A 23004-nucleotide genomic window follows, 5' to 3' on the forward strand; every position below is an offset into this window, starting at 1 on the left:
GCCATGGGCCCCCAGGCCTGCCTCCACCAGGCAGGGGCGGTGCTGTGGGCCCCCGGGCCCATCCCCACCCGGCAGCCATGGGCCCCCAGGCCTGCCTCCACCCGGCTGCCATGGCACTGCCGGCTCCCCCCACGGCCCACGGCTCACACTTCTGGGGTGGCAAATGTCGCAACTTGGTCCATCAGATAAGGCGCACCAGACTATAAGGCGCACTTCTGGGTTCAGGGGAAAATTTTAGTCAAAAGGGTGCGCCTTATAGTCGTGAAATTACTGTAAGTATTGTTGTGTGGTGGGTTGACCTTGACTGGATGCCAAAAAGCCATTCCATCACTTCCTTCCTCAGCTGGACAGGGGAAAGAAAATTTAATGAAAGGCTTGTGGGTTGAGATAAGGGCAGAGAGACATCACTCACAGTTGCTGTCACAGGTAGAACAGGCTTGACTTGGGGAAATTAATTTATTACCAATCAAATCAGAATAGGATAATAAGAAATAAAAACTAAATCTTAAAGATACCTCCTCTCTCCCTTTCCCTTTTTCCTGAACTCAGCTTTGGAGTTCTCTCCCTCATTCCCACCACTGGTGTCAGGGGCATGGGGAATGTGTATTGTGGTCAGTTCATCACATATTGTCTCTGCTGCTCCTTCCTCCTCAAGGGGAGTTCTCCTCACACTCTTCCTGTGCTCCAGTGTGGGGTCCCTCACACAGGAGAGTCCTTCAAGAACTTCTCCAGTGTGAGTCCTTCCCAGGGGCTCCAGCGTGGTTCCTTCTGTGGGGTGCAGACCTTTAACCACAATGTTCCAGTGTGGAATGACCTCATGGAGTCACAGGTTGTGCCACAAGCCTGCTTGAGTGTGGGCTTCCCACAGGGTGAAATCTCTTTTGGTCACCCATGTGCTCTGGAGTGGATTTTTCCCATGAGCTGCAGGTGGATCTCTGCATCCCCATGTCCCTCCCTGGCTGCAGGGGCACAGCTGCCTCACCCTGGGCTGCACCAGGGGCTGCAGGGGAATCTCAGCTCTGACACCTGCCCCATCTCCTCCCCCTCCTTCTGCACTGACCTTGGTGTCTGCAGAGCTGTTCCTCTCACATTTTCTCACCTCTCTCTTCAGGCTGCTGTTTTGCCCCACATTTTTACTATGTGATCCCAGAATTGCTGCCACCATTGGTGATGGGCTTGGCCTTAGCAAGGGATGGGTCCATGGTGGAGCCTGTTGGCATTGGGTCTGTTGGACGTGGAGGAACCTTATGGGAGGTTCTCAGAGAAGCCACGCCTGCAGCCCCCCCAGTTCAAACACCTGGCCAAGCAAACCCAATACATATTGATAAACTGTGGAGAGGATAATATATTTCAGTTGGGTAACTAATAAACTATTGGTTTTTTTCTCTTATAAAGTAAACAGCAACTTCTATACTAATCAAAAATTTTCTTTGATATTAATGTATTTTATAAGTGGTTTATTTATATGTTTATTTGATATTTTGTGATCTTTAAAGAGGATTTCTAAATTGAAATTTTGAAATTTCAATGTAGGTTGCAGCCATAGAACAGCTGGAAGAAAGTAAAAATACAATAGAAAATCTTTTGGATTGGTTATCAAATGTGGATAAAGAAGCAGAGCATGGCCGGAAATTTAAGCAAGTGATAGAACAGAATGGAACACACTTTGAAGAGGTTTTGGAAGGAGAGGAGGATGATGTCAATGGTAATCTCCTAGAAATGCAGGAAGACATTGAAACTCAGGTGGATGGACTAGTAAAAAGCATAGATGATAATCTGAACCAGCAATATCAGAAAGTCAAGGTATTGTTACTGGTTTTATTCAACATTTAGCTGTATCACTCCATATTCAACATAAGTGAACTCAATCTCATCCTGTCTGTCATAGGCTTTGGAGCAAGCACTAAGAAGATAGTAATACACAGTGATAGGAATTTCAGTAGTTAGAATGTGTTGCACACAAATGTATTTGTCACTTTTTGCTGTTATTATAATTGTTTCCTGCAAAATAAGAGAAAGGACACATTCAGCAAGGTAAATAAAAAAATCTTTGTGGCGAGTCTATTTTTTGTAGAGAGAAATTGATGCAGTCAAATACAATGCAAAAAGTAGCAATATAAATTCATACCCTTTATGTGACTTTTTCAGAAATCTTAGTGATACTCATGATTCATCCCCTTTCAATTCCCTGTGAATGCTGGTTGCAAATTTCTGCAAATAATAGTTTACTGAAATTATAGTTTTCATTTCCTACAACTTTAACACAAGGGGAAAGCAGTGTTTGAAGGCTTCAGAACAGTGAGTTACATAAAATTACAGTGCAGCATTTTAAAAATAGATTTTCCTGGTAAGTTGCAAGCATTTAAAATAGTAAGAGTTCAGTTTTATGGTGTTTGCTGACTTACAGCTGAGAAACCAAGAAACTTTAGGTGTGAGTTGATTGACACCTTAAAGAAAGTTGTTATGCTTGTGGCTGAGAGTATTTTGGATTTCCTTTTTTATTAAAAAAACAAAAAACAAACCCCAAAAGCAACCTAAGAAAAGAGGATTATTGGGTTTTGTGTACATGATATTTTTACTTCTACTGTTTTGACAGTTAATTTCTGCACCTAGTGCCTACAGAATAATTGGCCACTGTACTGGAAGAAAATGGAAGAAAAACATAATGTTTATTTTACATAGCTATTTTTTATGGGAGACCTTCAAGTATGAAGGATTTTTTGGAAAGAATATATTTGAAATCTGTTTTTCATTTGGAATATATTACTAGTTCCTGGATTTCAGTTTTTTATAGGATTGAAAATTTTGCATGTGTAGATTGTGTCTTGATTTTTAATGTCAACAGGACCTATTATACCTAACTATATTTTATAAGAATCATGGCTCTTGATCTTGAAAACTGAAATTTCAAAACTAAGTAATAATTTTTGTTCACTAAGTATAAGAAGAAAGTGTCTGTACTATGATGCTTTTATTCCTTTAGGTCTACTTTTCTGTAATAGTAGCTACAATATAAATAATGGGACATGGAGAGTTTTGAATTGGAAAGTTTCCTACCTTTGAATGTTTTATTTGTTAAATAACATTTTGAGGTAGAGAATTAGGAAAATTTTGATTACCCTAAGTACACTATCATAAATGCTAAGTAATAAGGAAATTAATTTTGTTAGGAAAATAGTTAAAAAGATTGATAATGTCTAGTTTTGCTCTACAGATTTGTGTTTTGGAAGAACAGGGGAAAATATTTATGTGATATATATACATCCAGGTATTGCTTAGTTGCATTGATACTTGAACATTTCCATATGGTTATAGCCTGTGCATCTGGCAAAAATTATCATTGACTGTTTTATAAAATTTTTTTAACTGCACAGAAATATGATGACCAAGAGTCACACTTTCACTTAAATTACTGAAAAAATGTGAGGTTTGTAACAAAAAAATATTAAAATTAGAAAAGCTTTTTATCATTTTGATGGTTTTTGTTTTACATGTCCTTTACTGAGGAACCATGTGAGAAGGTGCTGGTTGTAATTTATTCTTTTATTTGTAGGCTCAACATGAGAAAATTATTTCACAGCAGCAGGCCATCATAGTAGCAACTCAGTCTGCTCAGGCACTTCTCGAGAAACAAGGGCACTACCTTAGCCCTGAAGAAAAAGACAAGATGCAAAGGAATATGAAAGAGCTGAAGGCTCAGTATGAAACTGCTTTGGCTGAATCAGAACGGAAGATGAGATTGACCCATTCTCTAAGGGAAGAACTGGAGAAATTTGATGCAGACTATAGCGAATTTGAAACGTGGCTGCAGCAGGCAGAACAAGAACTTGACAATTTGGAGGCAGGGGCTTCTGACTTCAGTGGTATTATGGTCAAACTGAAAAGGCAGAAGAGTTTTTCAGAAGATGTTATATCTCACAAAGGGGATTTACGCTATATTACAATTTCTGGACAAAGAGTTCTGGATGCTGCAAGGTCATGTAGCAAAAGAGATGGTGTGAAGATTGACAAAGATGGTATCGATACTTCAGCTACGTATGCTGAAGTGCAAAATAAACTGGATAGAGCTTCAGATCGCTTCAAATCTCTCTATACTAAGGTAAGTTTTATTCCTACTGAATAGGAATGACTACTGTAATTGATTTAGCAATTTGTGTAGACTAGTTGGTGAAACAAACACAGTGAGAAGTTGTAAATTCTCTGTTTCTCAAAATGAGATAATAGAACAAGATGCTTTTCTAGATCTGCTTTAGTCAAGTGTCAAAGTGTTAAAGGTCTGAATGGATGATACATTCTACTTTGTGTTATAAGGAAGAACTCAGACCAGAGTTCTTCATTGTTCTTTACAACCTTAAACAGTCTCTGAGACTGTGGCAGCTCAGAATGCCTTGAGTGATGTTTTGGGTTGGAAAGAAATTGTAATACTTTCAGATGTATAATGCTACTTTATGTTACTTGCAATAGTTCCCACAGCTGTTTATTTTCTTGGCTCCCTACTAACAAAAAGAATGTAAAAAGAGAGAGACTATGCCAAAGATAGCAGGTAATTTTAATTTGTGTCCTGAAATACTTTGTCCCAATGTGAGCTTTGTTGTCAGCACTAGGCATGAAAGAACTTAGTGATTTAAGGACAGTAATTATTTTCCACTGCTCTGCCAAGTAAACATTTTATTCTTAACAAGATCAGATTAGTGTCTAACTAATGAGTAATTAGCAGTGCAAAATCCTCTATGTACCTTAGAGAGGGAAGATCATCTAGTTCTCTGTGCCACGTTCACGTATGGAATCTACCTGCTAGAACTAGAAAAACATCACCTAGGCATCATGCCAAATTTCAAGCTGTTTTCAAAAAACCAAGTGTGGATTATATTCCAGAACTGTAAACTTTTGAGACTGAACTATTGAAGAGAGAGTTGCTGTCAGTAGCCTTTGGCTGTGCTATTTCATATTTTTTTAAGATCATAGGTTCAAACTCCTTAGTAGAGCTTCAGTGTGCACTGGTGTAGTGTTGGTCTGCAACAGTGGCCATCTCTGTTTGGAAATTTTTCTCTCTTTAATGTTTTCATGCTCAAAAATGTAAATTCTAAAGATATGTATTTGATTGCATGTTAAAAAAGCAGTGTAAAACTTGTTCTTTCAGTTTGTCAAGACAGCTGCTCATTTACAGAAGCACATTGTCCTTTTTTTGCTTAACTGTTATGAACAGGGAAGCTAAATTGACAATTCTATTGACAGGTTAGATTTCCTCCAGTTGGCTTATTGAATTACTTTGAGTGTGAAGGTAAAGATTTCATAACAAAATTTTCAGAGAGCTTATTTTTATGCACATAAAAATCCCCTGCGACCAGCTGGATTTGTCAATTTTCCAAATTCTGTCTTTTCCATATATATATTTAGCAGGGCTGTAACAGACATGCTTTAAATATTTGGCAATAAATAGGCAGAACAAAGCAGACCTTTTGTGTCTTTAAAGACAGAATTCTAAAAAGTGAGATCATCCACAATTAAGTGAGATTTTTCAAGTTGTAAATTAATTGATAGTAGTCTTTTTTGCCTTTTGAGAAAGTTTCTTGCTTTTAATAAGTACTTGGATTGCTTTTACTTTTATATATATGCATTTGCACATGTGTGAGACATGTTTTTATAGGCTTTTATGTTGAAGGAATCCTAAAATCAGTTCTTGGTTAACTGGTTATATAAATAAGCATGTTCTATGTCTGTCCACCAGATGGAGACCAAATATCATTTGTAAATATTAAAATACAGTATCTGGAAGGTTCAGAATATAAATATTTAATATAACTGTTTATAAATATTATGATTTGATACAATCAGATTTTGCTTGTGAAACCATCTCCAGAAAGTCTGAAAGAGTTTCACTGACTTTATGTGACAATTTGCTGTAAACATTTTGGGGCATGATAACATATAGAGCTAATAGAATCCTGTTCAGATGAGATTTTCAAATGAATAAAACAAAGCATATGTACAACGCTGAACCATATAACTTTGGATTCACAGGTAGGGTAGTTATGCAAACAGTAGTTCACTGCCTGTATTTTAATGAACATACGTATCTCTCCTGATTTAAAAAAAAAAAAAATCTAGTTTCCAGTGACTTTCTACATTTCTACTTTCTAGTTGCTACTACATTTCTACATTTTTGGTGCCAAATTCTGATAAATAATCTTTATATTGGTGAATCAAAAATTATTCTAGAAGATTTTCCTATTCTAGCAAGTAAGATTCCAGTTTCCCACTTGCATCAGTGATTTAATCCTAAATCACCCTTTAGGAGCACAAACTGATAAGACCTGCATAACCTGTCCAGCTGTAATGTCTCAGTTCAGAAATCAGTTAGACAGTGAAATGATGACAGGAAAAAATGATGCAGTATTACAGGGAGGAATTTATTACAGGGAGGAATTTATAACTTTGAGATTGGTATGAAATGCAGCACAAAGTTTAATGCCTGTGTATTTTCTTGTTTCTTTTAGTGTAGCATCCTTGGAAATAACCTTAAAGACTTGGTGGATAAATACCAGCATTATGAAGATGCCTCATCAGGACTTTTGTTAGGTCTCCAGGCCTCTGAAAAAGCTGTGAACAAACAACTATCAGAGCCAATTGCAGTGGATCCCAAAAATCTCCAAAGACAACTTGAAGAAACTAAGGTGAAAAGCTTTAAAATGCAGCAGCACTTTTGTCCTAAAAGGAACTGCTTTTTTTGTCTGAAAAACAGGATACTCTAATACAATCCAAGTGGCTGCAGGCCAAAATCTTGCTTTGCATGTGGGTGTACATCTTCTACGGTTCTGAAATTCGCTGTCCAGAGCAGTATCTGAAAAGCACCGGGTGAAAAAGAATGGGGTGAAAGCAAGATGTGTTTTCAATCACTTAGCAAATGATAGGGTGAAATCTGGAAAGTTTTTTAACTAAGAAAGGATTTAGTGATTATGGTTTCCTATCATAATAAGGCTTGGATGGGGTTCCAGGTAGAGAAGTCCATTTGATTGTTACTTCATCATGAAAGAGATCATACCAGGTGAACAGTGTGATGTCAGTATTCTGTCTGCCTGTTTCAGTTTCACCCAGTGCTATATATCCTGAAGAGAGTGAATTTAACATAATTTGTGTTGCACAGAAAAATAATATTTTAAATTTTTTGCCACTGAGGATGTAACTCATGACTTTATGTAAATCCTAGTACAGGCAAGACAAGTTAGTGATAGAGCTTGTGAAGGTAAAACTCTGAATACCTGTATAAGGTGTAGGTTTGGAGAAGGCTTTAGGAACTCAGGTATATGGTGAGTTATATGAAGTGTCATCTTTGAACTGACTGTTATATTTTCATAAACACGTTCAATCACCTATACTATAAATAAAATGCAAGATGATTTGTTTTTTAGTGAGCAAGACTAATGGTCAGGCACTTCCTCACTGTTTTGCCTGTGCTCAGTGAAGTATCAGTGCAGGTCAGACACATTTATTAGTGAAAAATGATAGCGTATGGCTTTTGGAAAGTACATGTTTTAACCATTTCCCTCACATCAGCCTGAGCAGTAGTTATCTTTATCTGTGGTATCTTTCAAATTGGCCACTGGAAATGCCAAGCACTTTGGTGTATAACAGCAAAAGGAGACAAATCACAGCCATGTTTAAGCCAACAAAATTAAAAGTGTAAATTGTGAACTCCTAACAATTTGTGCTTTCAAGCACTAGAAGAGTAGGAATAAAACCAATTACAATTTGAAGCTTCATTTAAACTTTTTGTTCCTTATGCCAAAATGAATTATATTCTCTATAATGCAAATTTTCATGGACATAATACAAAAGGAGTGAGTACTAGGGTTCTTTTTATGAAACGTCCACATGGATTACTTGCCACACAAAAGAGCACTCAATGACTATGAGTAGGGAAGAAGGGAGAGGGTACAAAATGTCAAAAGATTGAAAGGAAGAGAAAAACCAGGAGTCTGAAGAAAGCAAGCCAATTAATGAAAGCAAAACAAAGAGTATTTTGAGGAAGTCAGGTGTTGCAAGTTAAAGCTGTCCCTTTTAGCCAACACATGCAGCTGGTAATCCAGCTAGACACAGACCTTGGCAGCATGGTGAGGTCTAATCTTTTTATGGGGATTAACTGTTCTTCAGAATATTCTTCACTGCCTCTGGCATCAGCTTGCTTGCCTTCTGTTACATACAAGGTTTTCTGGTACATATTTTTTTTTTCTCCTTTCTTTCTGCACAAGTACTAGCCTAAGCCTCTTCAGGTCTCTTGGAGACTCATTGTGTCAAGTGGGTCAGCAAGATGATGTACTGTGCCCTGGCACAGTCTTATGCTCTGGGTACCAGTGCTGAATGCACTGACAAGACTCCTTTGTGCTGGCAGGGCTCCTGGGGTTACCTTTTTATTCATATATTTATTGAATATCAATGAATATCAAAAAATAAATGAGATGTCCCTTCATTATGGACTTGTATAAGGTTCAAGTGAATCAAAGCAAACACTAGCACAGAGACCTGAAATAATTTAAAGATTATTTACCCTAAAGTACTCTTACACACTAGAGAGATAAAGCCACTAGAAGTTGATTCAGCCCTTTGTTGACTCTGGAGAAAATAATGGCTGGGCTAATCTCTGATCATGTGTTCCTTGGTTAGATGGACAAACCTAGGCAAAATTCAGCCACACTGCTTCAGGGGTTCCTGACTGTGAAGGCAAATTCATCTTGTTTCAAGCTATTCCTGTTTGTGCTACAATACCAGCTTGATCCTTTGTTCATTCTTTGTTGATACCACTGCTGGTGAATGTGTAGTTGCTGCTGTTGATTGTATGCTTTTCCCTCTGAATTGTTCCTAGAAGCTGAATTGAAAAATATATTTATAAAAGTCTGTACGAAGGGACTTTAGAAACAATTAATCAAAAGACACCTTTGAAGTTGCATGCAAGAAATAAGTTGGGTCAGATATGCATTCTAAAGCATAAGGTAAAAAAGATGGTGAATGAACTATAACAAGGGCCAGAAGGTTAACAGCAGCCATAATCACCAGTCAGGATTTTTCTTAAGGAGAGGTCACAAATTGAATTAATTTGTTCCCAGCAGTAAGTTTAGGTTCTGTGACATATTTCAAGTCTTGCTTATGTGAATATCAACTGTACTGAAAAACTGATATAACTGATAATACTGCAATTTTACAGGTTCTTCAGGGACAAGTGTCTAACCACCAAATTGCTGTAGAAAAACTGAAAAAAGCTGCTGAAGTGTTATTGGACACAAGGGGAGAGCTGGCACCAGACAAAGATGAGATTCAGAAAACACTGGGTAAAATATTTGCTTTTCTCAATACCTTTTTTAATCACTTGTGTCTGCATGCAGGTTCTGGAAGAGGAAAATTACAGAGCTTCCACATTCTTATGTCACTGTTCAAGTCCATGTTTTGTTGAGTTTCAAGTCATTACAACACAGTAATTTTATTGTTGGTCTCTCTCCTACATCGATCCATATAGTTTCCATTGTCATTTAATTTGTTTCTTTTTACAGAAATTGGGATTGCCAAGCAGAGGTAGTGATTTGCTGAGGATCATAAATTCTCCAGAGAAACATGACTCCAAGGAACCTGTTTACAAGCAGTTACTTGAAGTTTGCTTAGCTTAGGAATTACTTCCTTCTAACTTTAAGAAACTGTCCATGAAGGGGTTGACATTGGCAGGCTGCCAGATGCCCACCCACCTTCTCTCTCACTCCCCTTACTCAAGTGGGCAGGGGTAAAAATAAAGATAGAAGACCATGGGTTGACATAAAGAGGGGTATAATTGACTTGGCAAAAATTAAAGCGCAATTATTGCCAAATAAGACAGGTTTAGGAAATGCAAAACAAGGACAAATTACAGCAACACTGTCCTCCACCCCACTCTTTTTTCCAGGCTTGCCATCACTCCTTCCTTTCCAGCTAGTCCCCCTTTCTCCCTGCCCAACAGAGCAGTGTGGATGGGAAATGGATGCTTGTGGTCAGTCTGTAATTTCTCTACTGCTGCTTCCTTCTCCCACATTTCCTGTGCTCCAGTGAGGGACCTCTCCAAAGGCTGAAATCTTTCAGGCTCGTATTGTTCCAGTGTGGATGGAGACTGCATTTCCTTCAGGAAATATCCACCTCCTCTAGCATGGGTCTTCTATGTGCTACAGTGTGGTTACCTGCTCCTCCATCCTCCACAGATTTCAGGGGAAGCCTTTTTCTCTGCTCCAGCACCTGGAGCATCGCTCCCCCTCTTTCTTCTCTGACCTTCATGTCTGCAGGGCTGTTTTCATACTTTCTTCTCCCTCATTTCTCAGTCCCATGCAGTGGTTTCCCTTTTCTTAAGTACATTTTTCCAGTGACAGCGCCAGTTTGGCTGAGGAGCTCAGCTGTGCCCTGTGATGGGTCAGCTGGAGTTGGCTGGAATCATCTGTGTCTTCCACAGGGCAGCCCTTGACTTGTGTCACATGAGCTGTCACTAACAAACCCTTACCACCACCAAAAACTTACCACCTACACCTAATAATCTTTCCTATTAATTGTGAGAAGTAGCACAGCATGACATTCACCACTGTCTGAAGTTTGAAGATGGTCTCTGTGTACCACACAGCTATCTCTTCATGGAATCCCATAAGTAACTTGCAGAACAACAAAATAAAGCAACTGTGCCTTGACTCTTTGGAGTTGGTGGTAAAACTCTGTGGGAGTACATGGACCTTGTAACTTTCAAGTTATTTTGAAAGTGTCGGATGTCTAATGAAGAACCATCTGGAAGAACCTCTCAGATCTCACAATCACATAAGAGACATAATTGTAGAAGAGCTGTCTTAATACTCTGCTATTTTATTTCTTGAGGACAGTCAACAGCTGTCTTAAGGTAGAGCTACATGGAAACCAGTTTCTAACACTGGGAACTACAGCTGTATGCTACTCCCTCAATTCCCTTGTCTGGTGTGTTTGTTGGCTCTGTTTGAAGCTGTTGGTCTTGCTTCCATGTTTTTACTGACTAAAGCTGACTTTTCTTCCTTCTAACGTAGCAATTTTTGACTCAGCTGGTGAGTGCTGGTGAAGAAAACTAAAAGCTTAGTTTGGCTAGAGGAAAAAATTGAAATATATCTTCTCTTTATCAGATGATATTGTGGAAAGATATGACAATTTATCCAAATCTGTGAATGAAAGGAATGAGAAGCTTCAAGTAACTCTGACACGATCCCTAAGTGTGCAGGATGGTTTGGATGAAATGCTGGATTGGATGGAAGGAGTTGAAAAGAGCCTTAAGGAACAAGATCAAGTGCCTTTGAATTCTGCTGCTATTCAGGACATTATTAGTAAAAGCATTGTAAGTAGCATGACTGTTGTGTGAAGTGAAGCTGTTCGTAAGGATTTTTATAGCTGAAATAGATTACACTGATGGTGCAGCTGTAGTGATTTGTTGCTTTCTATGGTAGACGAATTTCACTTCTTAAAATTTAGTTGCAAGTAATACAAAGTACTTATTGTGTGCTTCAGATGCTAGAGCAAGACATTGCGGGTCGCCAAAGCAGCATAAACACTATGAATGAAAAAGTGAAGAAGTTCATGGAAACAGCAGATCCATCCACTGCTTCCACACTGCAAGCTAAAATGAGTGAACTTGCAGGACGGTTTTCTGATGCAAGTAACAAGCATAGAGAGAAGCTTATGAAAATGGAGGAATTGAAGACTAAAGTGGAGTTATTTGAAGGTCTCTCAACAAAACTTCAATCATTTCTAGATGAGAAAAACCAGGCACTAAGTGAAACGGAGGCACCAAGAAAGGATGTTAGTGAAGTGTCTCAATACATGCAGGTACTGTAGCATTCAATTTGAATGTGTTGTGCATTCTTACAGTAACTCATCTAAGTGATTGAATAAGAAACAAGGCCTTTTTTTCCCAGCATTGGTTGGTTAGCTGAAATCAAGAGTTTAATTTTGAAGAAGTGATTGTAAAGTCTAATATGAAGAATGTAATCCTATTTTGCAGGAAGCTAGTGTAGAATTGGCACAACACAAGAAGGATCTGGAAGTTTTGAAGCAGCTCCTTGAAGAACTTTCACTCCATGCTCTTCCTGGAGATAAAGCACTGGTATTAGAAAAAGTAAATGCTTTGTCAAAGAAATTCAAAGAGGTCGAGGAGACAATAAAAGAAAAGTAAGTTGAATAATCAAAGTGTTTCCACTTTGGCTAATAACACAAAGTGAATGTTGTGAATACTGCTATCCTTTTGTATCCAGTCTCAAGGTATTGCAGTTGACCAGAGTAAGGTTTTTTATTGGAAGGAAAATATTCTATTTGAAAATGCCTCTGTAGTTAGTCTGTCTGACCCAAGAGCTCTAAAAAGAACCATAAAGATAAGTAACTTTTCAAATTTTGTGACGTTCACAGGATTCTTGGCAATTTTAAGAAAACTCTACTTCTCCCCTTCTGTGATAGAACATAAATTGCTGTTTGTGTATATTGCTTCAGAGTGCTATTTAGCATCAGACAGCAAAGGAAAACTGGAGAAATTGCAAGAGATTCCACAGAACTTACCTTTGCAATAAGACTAGGTTTTGTACATTGTGCTTATATCCATAAAATTAGCTTTTTGACATTTTGAATTTAGGAATAGTAACATCATATTAATAATATTTGTTGGCTTAATTATTAGAAGGAATACTGTCATTGCTTTGTCTTTAATTGTCTAGAGAAGAGGATGTATCATCTTGTCAGAAACAAATGGATGCTTTTGAGCTCCTTGTAGAATCATTAAAGAAATGGATAAAAGAGACGACAGAACGAATTCCAGCAGCACAGCCCTCTCTGAATACAGAGGAGTTAAAGAAACCTTTGGAAGATACATTGGTAAGCCTTTGTAGGAGAAGTGAAATCTGGCTGAAGGAAATAAGGCATCTATTTCTAATATTGAAATACAGATTTAAGGTGTAAGCAGTCACAGTAATTGGAACTAGGGGGCTTGCAATCTGCATTTACATTCCCATATGCTTTGTGTGTTTTGGAACAGATTCCCAAGCAAGAAAGTTGTTCCTTTCTGTGCACTAATTCACTTAAGTCTGAAGTCAGTTTTGTAATGAATAAATTACTGTATTTCTTAACCAGAATTTAAAAGATGAATGGACATTAAAGGCGCCTGAACTGCAGAAAATGAATAGCAGAGGAACTTTGCTATGTAACTTAATCACTGCTGTGACTTCTCCTGCAAAACTGAGAGCAGTTGCCAAATCAGGTATGCTTTTGTATAATCAGGTAAGCCTAACATTCCAATAATTTTTAAAACCTTTAGGACAAAAATTAACACGTTCTCATTGTTTTACTCTGCCAAAATAATGTAAAAGTGCGCTGATATAAAAGTTTAACATGTCCTAGAGCTGTTATGTAATTCCCAGATAGTGAATAAAATGACAGGATCACAGTTGTCTTCACCTCATCTCAGAAAGCTTCTGAGAATGAGAAGTGGACTCGTTCTGATCAGTGTTTGGTGCTTCACACCAAACACACCATCAAGTCTGCAAGCAGGAGAAATACAAACCTTGTTTTGCAAACTCTGATGAATTTGCACAGAGATACAGAGATATTTAAGGGCCAAAAGGCTATTCTGTGACACCAAGCAAACACAGAAAGGTTTGTGGAGTTATGGAGTTTTTGTTAGAAGGGTAATGAGGAAAAGGTTTATATAAAAAAGGAGCCTAGGTAAATGTACTCACCCTAATATGATATCATAATTAGTATGAGTCTAATGTGTTTTAGTTGAAACATCAGCACAGAAGGGAATCATCTTTGTATCTCAGCATGATTTTCCTTGGCCAAAATGTGTGTTCTGTCTAGACCTTCAGCTAAATTCTACTGGTAATCATAATTTAAAGATAGCAAGTCTATTTCCATGATTTTTCTTACCCTAGTGCTATATATTAATGTGTTTTACAGAAACCAGTAATTCTGCCAAATATCATTCCAGACATAGTTCAAGGACGTTGGGCATTTTAATGGCAATAATCACATTTTCAGTCAACTCTTGAACTGACTAGGTCTGGAAATAAATTCAAGTGTGTTGGCCCTCACTGGTCATCTGCAAATGACTGTGAGGTTGGGGAATAACACAGGATACCTATTGAGCAAAAGTAGAACACTATTTCTTATATATCTTTGTAATAGCTACCTCTGTTCTGGGGTTTTTTTTAAACTTTAAATAAAAGTATTTCAAAGAACATTTTGGAATCTTCTATGATCTATTTGGGCTCATTTCTCTGCCTCTTTTCTACTCCTATGCATCCAGATAGCTATTTAACTATTTTTTCTATCACATAAGAGCAGCTATAATCCTCCCTGACCAGAACATTTGCCCTCCTTTACAAGAGCTGTACTGTGTATACTTTATCGCAGTTATAAATACCAGAGTCCAGCTAAAAGGGCATGAAGAGCTACAGGACTCTGGCTGGGGCCTGTGTCTTCTCTTGTCTGGTTTGTTTTCTCTTGCCGTCCTCCAGCTGCCACTAATGTGGTCCTCACTGTCCAGCCGGTATGGGGGGGTGGATGCACAGCCTTTTCCAAGGCAACCATTAATCTTCCTCTGTTAATTGCTCTTCTGGGAATACATATGTGCAGGAGAGAGGGAAGTGATTCTCCTTGCAGATCTCTGCAGTGTGACCGTGTGGCCCTGCTCTTTGGTCTGACTGCATTTTACAAAGCCCATTAGCACTGGTTTCAGAGGCTCTGATATGATGGTTAATTAATAGGGCTGCCTCCAGGTGACAGTAAGGACAGTAAGGTGTATGAGTGCCACATTGCAGTTCCTGTCATGGAGCACATGCTTGAGTCTTGCTTATGACAAAATAGGGAGGGATTAATCCAGTTAGTTTCGAGAGCTTTCTGTGCAGAGTTACAATGCACATAAAGCATAGAATCTTTTTAAGTTGGAAAACACCCTTAAGATCACGAGCTCCAAACATTAACTCAGCACAGACAAGTCCAGCACTAAACCATGTCCCCAAGTGGTACATATACATGTTTTTAAAATACCTCCAGGAATGGTATCTGAACCACTTCCCTGCTGGGTAAAGGTGCCCTAAGTAGGCAGTGCCTTTGGTTGTGGTGTCTGCCATAAGCACTCTTTGCTGTTTAATGTTTAGTGCTCTCCTCAGGTGCAGCATTTGCTAGCTCATGCTCTCCCAGGAAATACCTATCACAGCTGGGTAAAAAAATGTTCTCAGTAGGGAACAGGGTTCTTTGGGAGAGAGGAAGGAAGTGATGTTACCAATCTGGATGTGTGAATAGGCTTCATAGCTAGGGCATAAACCTTGGGCCCTGTTCAGCTGTTTAGTGCAGAACTGTGAGCAGTGTGCTGCTGATACATCATATATGTGTGCACCCTAAGTGCATGCATGTACATCCCACCCACTGTGCACATGCTGTGCCTGTGTGATACCACTTATGGTTCTGGCTGGCTGCAGTTCATTGTTGATGTTGTAATGACAGCTGTGGATCATGGAAGAGGAAATGAAGTGCTGGGATTTTGGTGGGAAAAGGCTCAGATAAGCAAGAGGCTTCATCTCTTTTGATCCACAGGTGGTGCAATTTTAAATGGTGAAGGAGGAGCTCCAGGAACTCAGGACTTCTTGAAAAACAAAGGTCTGTAAAGATTTCAGCATGTGATAAAGAAATGTTGCTTGCCAATTGCTGTTAAATATGGAAGTATTTTTTAAATGTTGTACATAAATTTGCTTGTAGCAGTCATTATTAGACTGAAATTTCTCAGCACCATCACAGAAGACAACTACATTGACTAGGACATGATATTATAAGCAATTATAACAATACCTATCTCATTATTTTCTTTGAAGACCAATAAAATCTGCCTTTGTTTTCTGAATCAATGTATACTTTTATAAATGTATACAGGGATAGCTATTTTAATATAAGACATGATTTTTGAGAAATACCTTTCAATGGGGATTGAAAATTCATCACGTTCATCTGATTGACACATCAGCATTCACAACATGGGTATACACAAATATATGTATACAAAGACACCCATTTTATATACATTTATATTACTGTGACCAAGTCTTTTATAGAAACAGAGGAAGTTTTATATGAGGACTTCATGGTAGCTGAACTGTAGCCCAGTCAATTCAACTTTTGATGATGGAATTGTTACTTAAAATACTAAAACAGCAGTGGGTAGAAAGACTGAAACATGTCTGTGCACTTGTATGTATTGAAATAATGATTTCCGTGAAATAAGAAGTTCTTGCAAATAGGAACTTATGTTAGCTCATTCAGATGTAGTGGTACCACATTTAGAGTGGATTGGAAATAACTCTAACCTATTCAGTGACTTCTTATTTGGGGGACTATTAGCTACTGTAACTCCGAATACTGTTCAATACGGGTACATTCAGTATTGTTTTGAGGGCTTGTAACATTCAACACAGTTTTTCGTGCACCTCTCTTTACAGAACTGACAACTGTTCAACAAGCTATGTCTAATGTAAATCACAGCTATGAAGATCTGGGAGTTTTATTGAATGAAAAGATTTCAGAACTAGAAAGTATGCTTTCAAAAATGCAAAATATTCAGGAAGAATCAGCCTCAATGATGCATTGGTTGCAAAAAATGGACAAAACTGCATCAGACTGGGAAGCTACTCCAACAGATAGTGAAGATGTTAAAGCCCAAGTTGAGCAACATAAGGTACTTTGTGCCTTCAAACAAATACTTTTTCTTGTAGTTATTAGGCAGATGCTATGAAATAACTGATATCTCAGCCTAGCTTAATGTTGCAGAGAGTATTTAACTGATCCTACTAAGCATATTAGTCAGGCTTAGAGCGAATCTGGCAAACTGTGTCAGTGGAGTAAGGGAGCGCTGTGTCAGAGAGAATGAGTTTTGCAGGTCAGAAAATAGTAATTTTGGTGGACAGTTTGAAAAGTTGAGGCTATACTGATTATGCAATAAACTTTTTTGATGTCCGTGGTTTAGAGGTATATAACAGATTACTTGTAAGTCTGAAGGGCTGTATCTGTCCAAAAACTGTTTCTGCAGCTGCTGGCTCACTGATGCTCCACAGACCTCCTGGTCTCTGCAGCTGCAGCAGCTTATGTCTCTTCCAAGGCGGTGTTTCTCTTCAGCAGTCCTGTCATGCTTGTTAAGTTATATAGCTGCACAACAGCCTCCTTCCCCCTTTATAATTGATATGAGAAAAGCACTGAATCAGCAGTAAGCTTCTGTCCTGTTTCAGCACTGGAGACATATGCTTCCCTAGCAATGAAGGACAATATTTACACATGTAGGGTTCATCTATAAAGGGAAATGTAATGGATAGAGAAAATTCTTTTCTTGCTTGTGATTGTATATAAACAAAGACAGAATTAGATTTAACTGAGTTTCTTTTATATTTGGTGGGTCACCCTTAAAAATTCACCTGACCAGCTACCAATTCCTCATAGTTGGATAACATTCAATCCTAAAATTCAGACTTAATGTGAAAGAAAACCAGCTCTTTTTTCTTAACAGAGAATGTGCAAAGGAATCATGATCTAACCCACAGTGTAGTAATAGAAAAGTATTCACAAATAGCTGGAAAACAGAGCGAGTGCTTAGGCAAGAGTCATCTGATGCATTGGACCTTTTACTAAAAGTGCTAAATCAAGAACAGTTTGTTCAGTGTTCATTTTGTGGGTTATGGATACTTTAAAAGCAGCTCCAGGAGGCAAGCTTTGTTACTTATGAACATTCATATAAGAACCCTTTGCCAGGTATATAAGAAACATTCACTTCTGTCTGCAAGAACAGCATTAATTAGGATTTGCAGGAGTATCTTAGTCTTCTGTTAGGTTTACACTTAAAACTCTGATTATCTTTAAACTATTGGTTTAGGGGATCTACATGAAATAGTCTATCTGTGATAGCAGGACTTCTACTGAGGTAAATGAGGCCCCACCACACTCCTCTCTGTCAGAGCTAGCTGGGTTATTTCTGCTGTGAGCTATACTTTGCCTTCTTTGTCAGTTTGCCTTCTGTACACAAATAGATTCCAAGTATATGTGAATATGATGGGACCTAGTGAATCTTGTTTAACTGAATTCTTCTAGTTCTGCCACTTGTTCAAATTAAACAATAATTATCAATATAGTTTATGTCTGTTAGGTTCTCTCTTCCAAAAAATTGACTAGTAATATATGTCAATATAACGTGTTTTGAGATTCATAGCAGAAAAGTAGTATATACAGGAGAGAGATTTATTTTTTTATCTTCATATTTGGCACCTCAGTATTATGGACTGCAAACTTTACCATTCTTCTTTAGTCTCTTATTTATTTATTTTATCACCTGAATTTTCAGCTTTTTGAAACTGAATTAAAGCAAAGTGCAAATAAAGTGCAGGAACTGAAGGACAAAGTTACAGAGCTGTTGGAAAAGAACCCTGACTCTCCTGAGGCACCTAAGTGGAGACAAACACTGGATAAAATAGGTACTTCAATAAAGCGATATTATAGCTCAGACTGATTTGGAAGTTGTTTTATTATGAATTTTAAAATTTATTAGCAATAACAAGTATTTTTAATATCTTGTTTCCTCTTACCTCTTAAATTCTGTGGAAGTAACTCCATTTGTAAGCACGTAGATCTGAAGCAATTCCAGTGATGTCCATGGGCTCTGAACTGGTATTAGTGCACAGGCTATAGTTTGATTTCCTGTTTGAGAGGCTTTCTCTTTTTCAAATGGTGTGGAGCTAAAACTTGACTGGCCAGTTACAAGCAACATATATATTTTGTTCTTTTTACAAATATAACATTAAGGTGATTCTAATTTCATGTAGAGAGTGGTTTGAGTTGTTGGTAGTGCTCTTCTGCATGTATTTTCCTCATGAACTAGTGGCTTTGGTGGTATTTTGCTCTTTTCTAAAACTGTATAAATTTTGCTAATTTTTTTTTAAGCCAATCAAAAAAAAAAAAAAAGAATTACCATGTTTGGTCGATAGATTTTGAGATATTGCAGCACCTAATTGTCCTGAACTTTTAAAAATTCTTTTTATGTTAGTCATATTTTAAATAAATAATAGGTCAGTAGCATTGTATGTCAATCTTGTTTCATAGTGATAAGCATTTCCATTGCTACACCACGAGTAATTTTGAAGCTGAGAATTTTTCCAGTCTGTTTGTAAGTGACATTCTAAAAAGTTTAAGTAGCAAGTCTCCAACAGACCTTTAGTAGTGTTGAAAGGGGATTCATACAGAATGAGCAGGGGACTGTGGAGCACCAAAAGGAACTGCAAAAAACAGGGATGAGAATCAGAGACAGGGAGAGTTAGCAAAATACCAGAGCTGACTGAGCAAGCACTGACAGTATCAGAGGGGAAGGGGGAAATTACAAGACTAAGACTCAAAGGCTGCTCTGGAAGCCACTTGCCATAGTGGAGAAGACCACAGATTGGCAAGGTGTGAAACTAAGCTCACACAGGGCTTTTGAAATACCTATATGCAGAAGTATTCTCATTAGCCATCATTAGGTACCTGATTTAGATGTTTTAGATGAATGATACAGAGATTTGAAAGAATTAGGCTTTTTCAGAGGGCTGTTTAGAGTTGAAGCCTAATTTTGGGCTTCTGCTTATCCTTGGAAACTTATGGAATTTATTAATGAATAAGCATGGACATGTGTCTATCTAAATCTGGCACCTGAGTTATAACTGAGTAGAACCCTTTGCTTTCTATATCATTTGAAACCAAAGCCTGAATTTGAGGATATTTCATTTAGTAGTATTCTGATATAATTTTATTTCATGTTAAATATTCATTGCTCTAAAAATTCCACAGGTGGCTGACTGTCATCCAAGTGTATGTGGGTCTGACTTTTAAAAGATGTTATTTGCAGAGTCACTGCAGTAAGGCATCTGGAGTTAATCAGCAAGAAACCTTATGAGAGAGCTCTGTTTATGTTTCTTATGTAGTCTGCTGTCTCACAATCCATCTGCTAGAACATGCATGCAATATGTTAACATTATCCTTGCTAGATTCCAAATGGAAAGAACTCAATCAAGTTACATCTGAGAGACAACAAAAACTGGAGGAGTCTTCAAATTACCTGATCCAGTTCCAGACAGCAGAAGCTCAGTTGAAGCACTGGCTTGTAGAGAAGGAGCTAATGGTCAGTGTGCTGGGACCCTTATCAATTGATCCCAATATGCTGAATACACAAAAGCAACAGGTTCAGGTGAGTAGTGCCAACACACATTATTGATTTAAGTTTCTTCTGCCTTTTTGCTATGAGCAAAGTACTGCTTTGCATCCTAGATCAGAGCATGGTTAGTATAAGCCATTAGATTTGTTTATCTTTAGGTATTAGCTTACGTCATACTTGACTACAGTAATCACAAGAAAAGATTATCATAAGAGTGAACAGAGATCAGAACAGGTAAAGAAAAATGTTGAGGAGACATTGATCCTCTAATATGTCTTTCTGTTTTGGCCATACTGTGGTTTCTCTGTAATGGAATGAAAATGCCCCTTTGAATTTTACTAATGTGACATTTTACTGTCATTCCTCATGAAGAGTCTTAGAACTAGCTTTTAGAGATTTTATTCCCTTGATTGTGCCAGTAGCTAACAAAAGTATGAAGGCAAGTGAAATGCAGTACTGTGAATAGATATGGGGCCAAGAGTGTCAAACACAGAAGAAAAAGTATAATGAAAAATTGTAGTAATTTACTGACTGCAGACAAAATAAACTGAATGTGAAATCAGATGATGTTGCAGAAGGTATAAAATTTAATTTCAAACATTTCTATTGCTGCCAATCATTTTAAACTTATGGGAAATTATTTGATTTGAAAAACAAGGGTTATTAAAGCTTTAATATCAGTTTTGTTTAAAATTAAGTGTTTAAAACATGAACTTTGTTCTAATACTGTGTGAAATACTACGGCTCAATATTGGCTTGTAAGTGCTTCAGAAGTCTAGACAGATGGTATAAGACTATCATGTATTGCTTCACAGTCCTTTAAAGTTCAACCTAATTGACTTAGAAAGGGTTTGGAATGTTCTGTAAAGTAAAACCATTATATTGTCCCTTCTTTTGAAAGCTGTGACTTACTGTCAAAAGAAATAAAATACTGAGAACCAGTGATATAAACTTAAAAGGTCTTACACTAAACATTCAGTCATTTTGTAAATTAGCCAATAGTCTCTGTCCTATAACAGCATTGTGATATTATGTCAGACTACACCTTCTTTGAAGTTCTTTCTTAAGACAAATATCAAAACTGTCTAGAAAAGAAGACACTACTTGAAACTAAACAGCACTTATTTTACTTGGTATGGTTACTTAATTACTTATCTCCTGGTTGAATTTCTACTAGATGATGTGCAAATTCACCTAATTTTTTTCTGTTTCTTTGATGTAAAGACTTGGAAGCAACAGTTTATGAAGAAGGCACATTTATTTCACTGGCTTTTAAACTTGGATACACTCAATAATAGAGTTTAGCTACAACAAATTCTACATGATTTTCTATCAGAAGCACTTTTTTTTTTTCTCATGAAGTAGACTCTTTTTAAAAATTCTTTTTTCCCCCCTAGATTCTGCTGAAAGAGTTTGACACCAGAAAGCCACAATATGAGCAGTTAACTATTGCTGGGCAGGGGATTCTGGAGAGACCTGGTGAACATCCACCCTCACATGAAATTGTAAAAGAGCAACTGGCAGCTGTGGCACAAAAGTGGGACAGTCTAACCAGCCAGCTGAAGAAGAGATGTGACCGAATTGACCAAGCCATTGTGAAAAGCACAGAGTATCAAAGTTTACTCAGAAGTCTGTCTGATAAGCTAAGTGCCTTGGACAGCAAACTCAGCAGCAGCCTGGCTGTGAGTACACAACCTGATGCTGTGAAGCAACAGCTGGAAATTGCTAAAGAAATGAAGGCTGAAATAGAGCAGGAAATGAAGAATATAAATGCAGCACAAGCTCTTTGTGAAGAGCTGTCAACACTGGTTGGGGAAGAGTATTTGAAAGCAGAACTTACAAGACAGTTAGATGGCATCTTAAAATCATTTAAGGATATTGAGCAAAAAGCAGGTTAGTATTTATTTAAAGGTTAGTATTTATATAAAGAAAAATAGTAACTAAGACATAAAGTAATGCAAAAGTTTGTGACAGAGGTGTTGAGTGAACTGAGTCTGGTACCAGCTCTCTATCCAGTTCAACCCCTAAGCAGTTGTACACTGGAATTTAGAAGAATCCCCATGCCTTGAAAAGGTAAGTTTGTGAGAGAGCTTGGAGTAAAATAGCAAGGCTGCTTTTGTCCTGTCTTCCTTCAGGTGCATCTTAACTGAATTGGAATACCAAAAGAGGATGCTGCTCATTGAGTTACCCAAGTTCATAGGGGCAGAGTGTAAGCCAAAATGATAATTTCTAAGCAAACACAGTTAATGGCTTAGTGAAACACAGTGGTAATTGTATAAAACTGCTTGTGACAGAAGGGGCTGGTAATCTGAAGCCTTTCCTTACCTTCTGAACAACAGAACAGAGCAAGTAATACAATGCAAGTAATTTCATACTTTGTTCTCCCTAGCAGCCTCAGTTTTGGGTTTTTAATTTCCTCTGGTCATGAGGAACTTCAAAGAATCTCCCTAGGAACATGTATTGCCTGTAGGCCATGAATTAGACCCAACTAGGATATACCACTTAATATTCCCTGTGCTTACACTTCACAGTACCATGAAGCACAATTGTGTGTTTTTAACCACCAAAATCTGCCCAAATGGGATCCATGTAGACACAGACTGGATAAGCTCACCTCTTTTGATTCATGTCCTAATGCCTTCACTGCTCTTCTGTATTACAGGAATGAGTCTGCCCCTTGCCAGAAATTTGGTTGTCTGCCAGTCAAACTTCACATACTAAGGACTGGCTTTTTTAACATTAATGATCATGCATAACAGAATCAATATTAGTTCTTATTTTTTTCACTG

General features: G+C 37.7%; 1 protein-coding gene across 15 annotated transcripts in view; it reads left to right on the forward strand.

The window, feature by feature from the left end:
* The window catches only part of DST (dystonin), a 295125-nt gene that overhangs the window by 196793 nt on the left and 75328 nt on the right, over window positions 1-23004 (forward strand). For all 15 annotated transcript variants that reach the window (XM_033054020.1, XM_033054008.1, XM_033054006.1 and 12 more), the window contains 14 exons: window positions 1534-1803; window positions 3554-4099; window positions 6498-6674; window positions 9200-9323; window positions 11145-11353; window positions 11524-11841; window positions 12017-12183; window positions 12720-12876; window positions 13132-13258; window positions 15595-15657; window positions 16491-16726; window positions 18377-18506; window positions 20049-20248; window positions 21613-22108. In XM_033054020.1, the coding sequence (XP_032909911.1) occupies window positions 1534-1803; window positions 3554-4099; window positions 6498-6674; window positions 9200-9323; window positions 11145-11353; window positions 11524-11841; window positions 12017-12183; window positions 12720-12876; window positions 13132-13258; window positions 15595-15657; window positions 16491-16726; window positions 18377-18506; window positions 20049-20248; window positions 21613-22108 (3220 nt within the window). The remainder of the gene's footprint in view (window positions 1-1533; window positions 1804-3553; window positions 4100-6497; window positions 6675-9199; window positions 9324-11144; window positions 11354-11523; window positions 11842-12016; window positions 12184-12719; window positions 12877-13131; window positions 13259-15594; window positions 15658-16490; window positions 16727-18376; window positions 18507-20048; window positions 20249-21612; window positions 22109-23004) is intronic.

Source organism: Catharus ustulatus, chromosome 3, assembly GCF_009819885.2.
Source record: "Catharus ustulatus isolate bCatUst1 chromosome 3, bCatUst1.pri.v2, whole genome shotgun sequence".
Classification (NCBI taxonomy): Eukaryota; Metazoa; Chordata; class Aves; order Passeriformes; family Turdidae; genus Catharus; species Catharus ustulatus.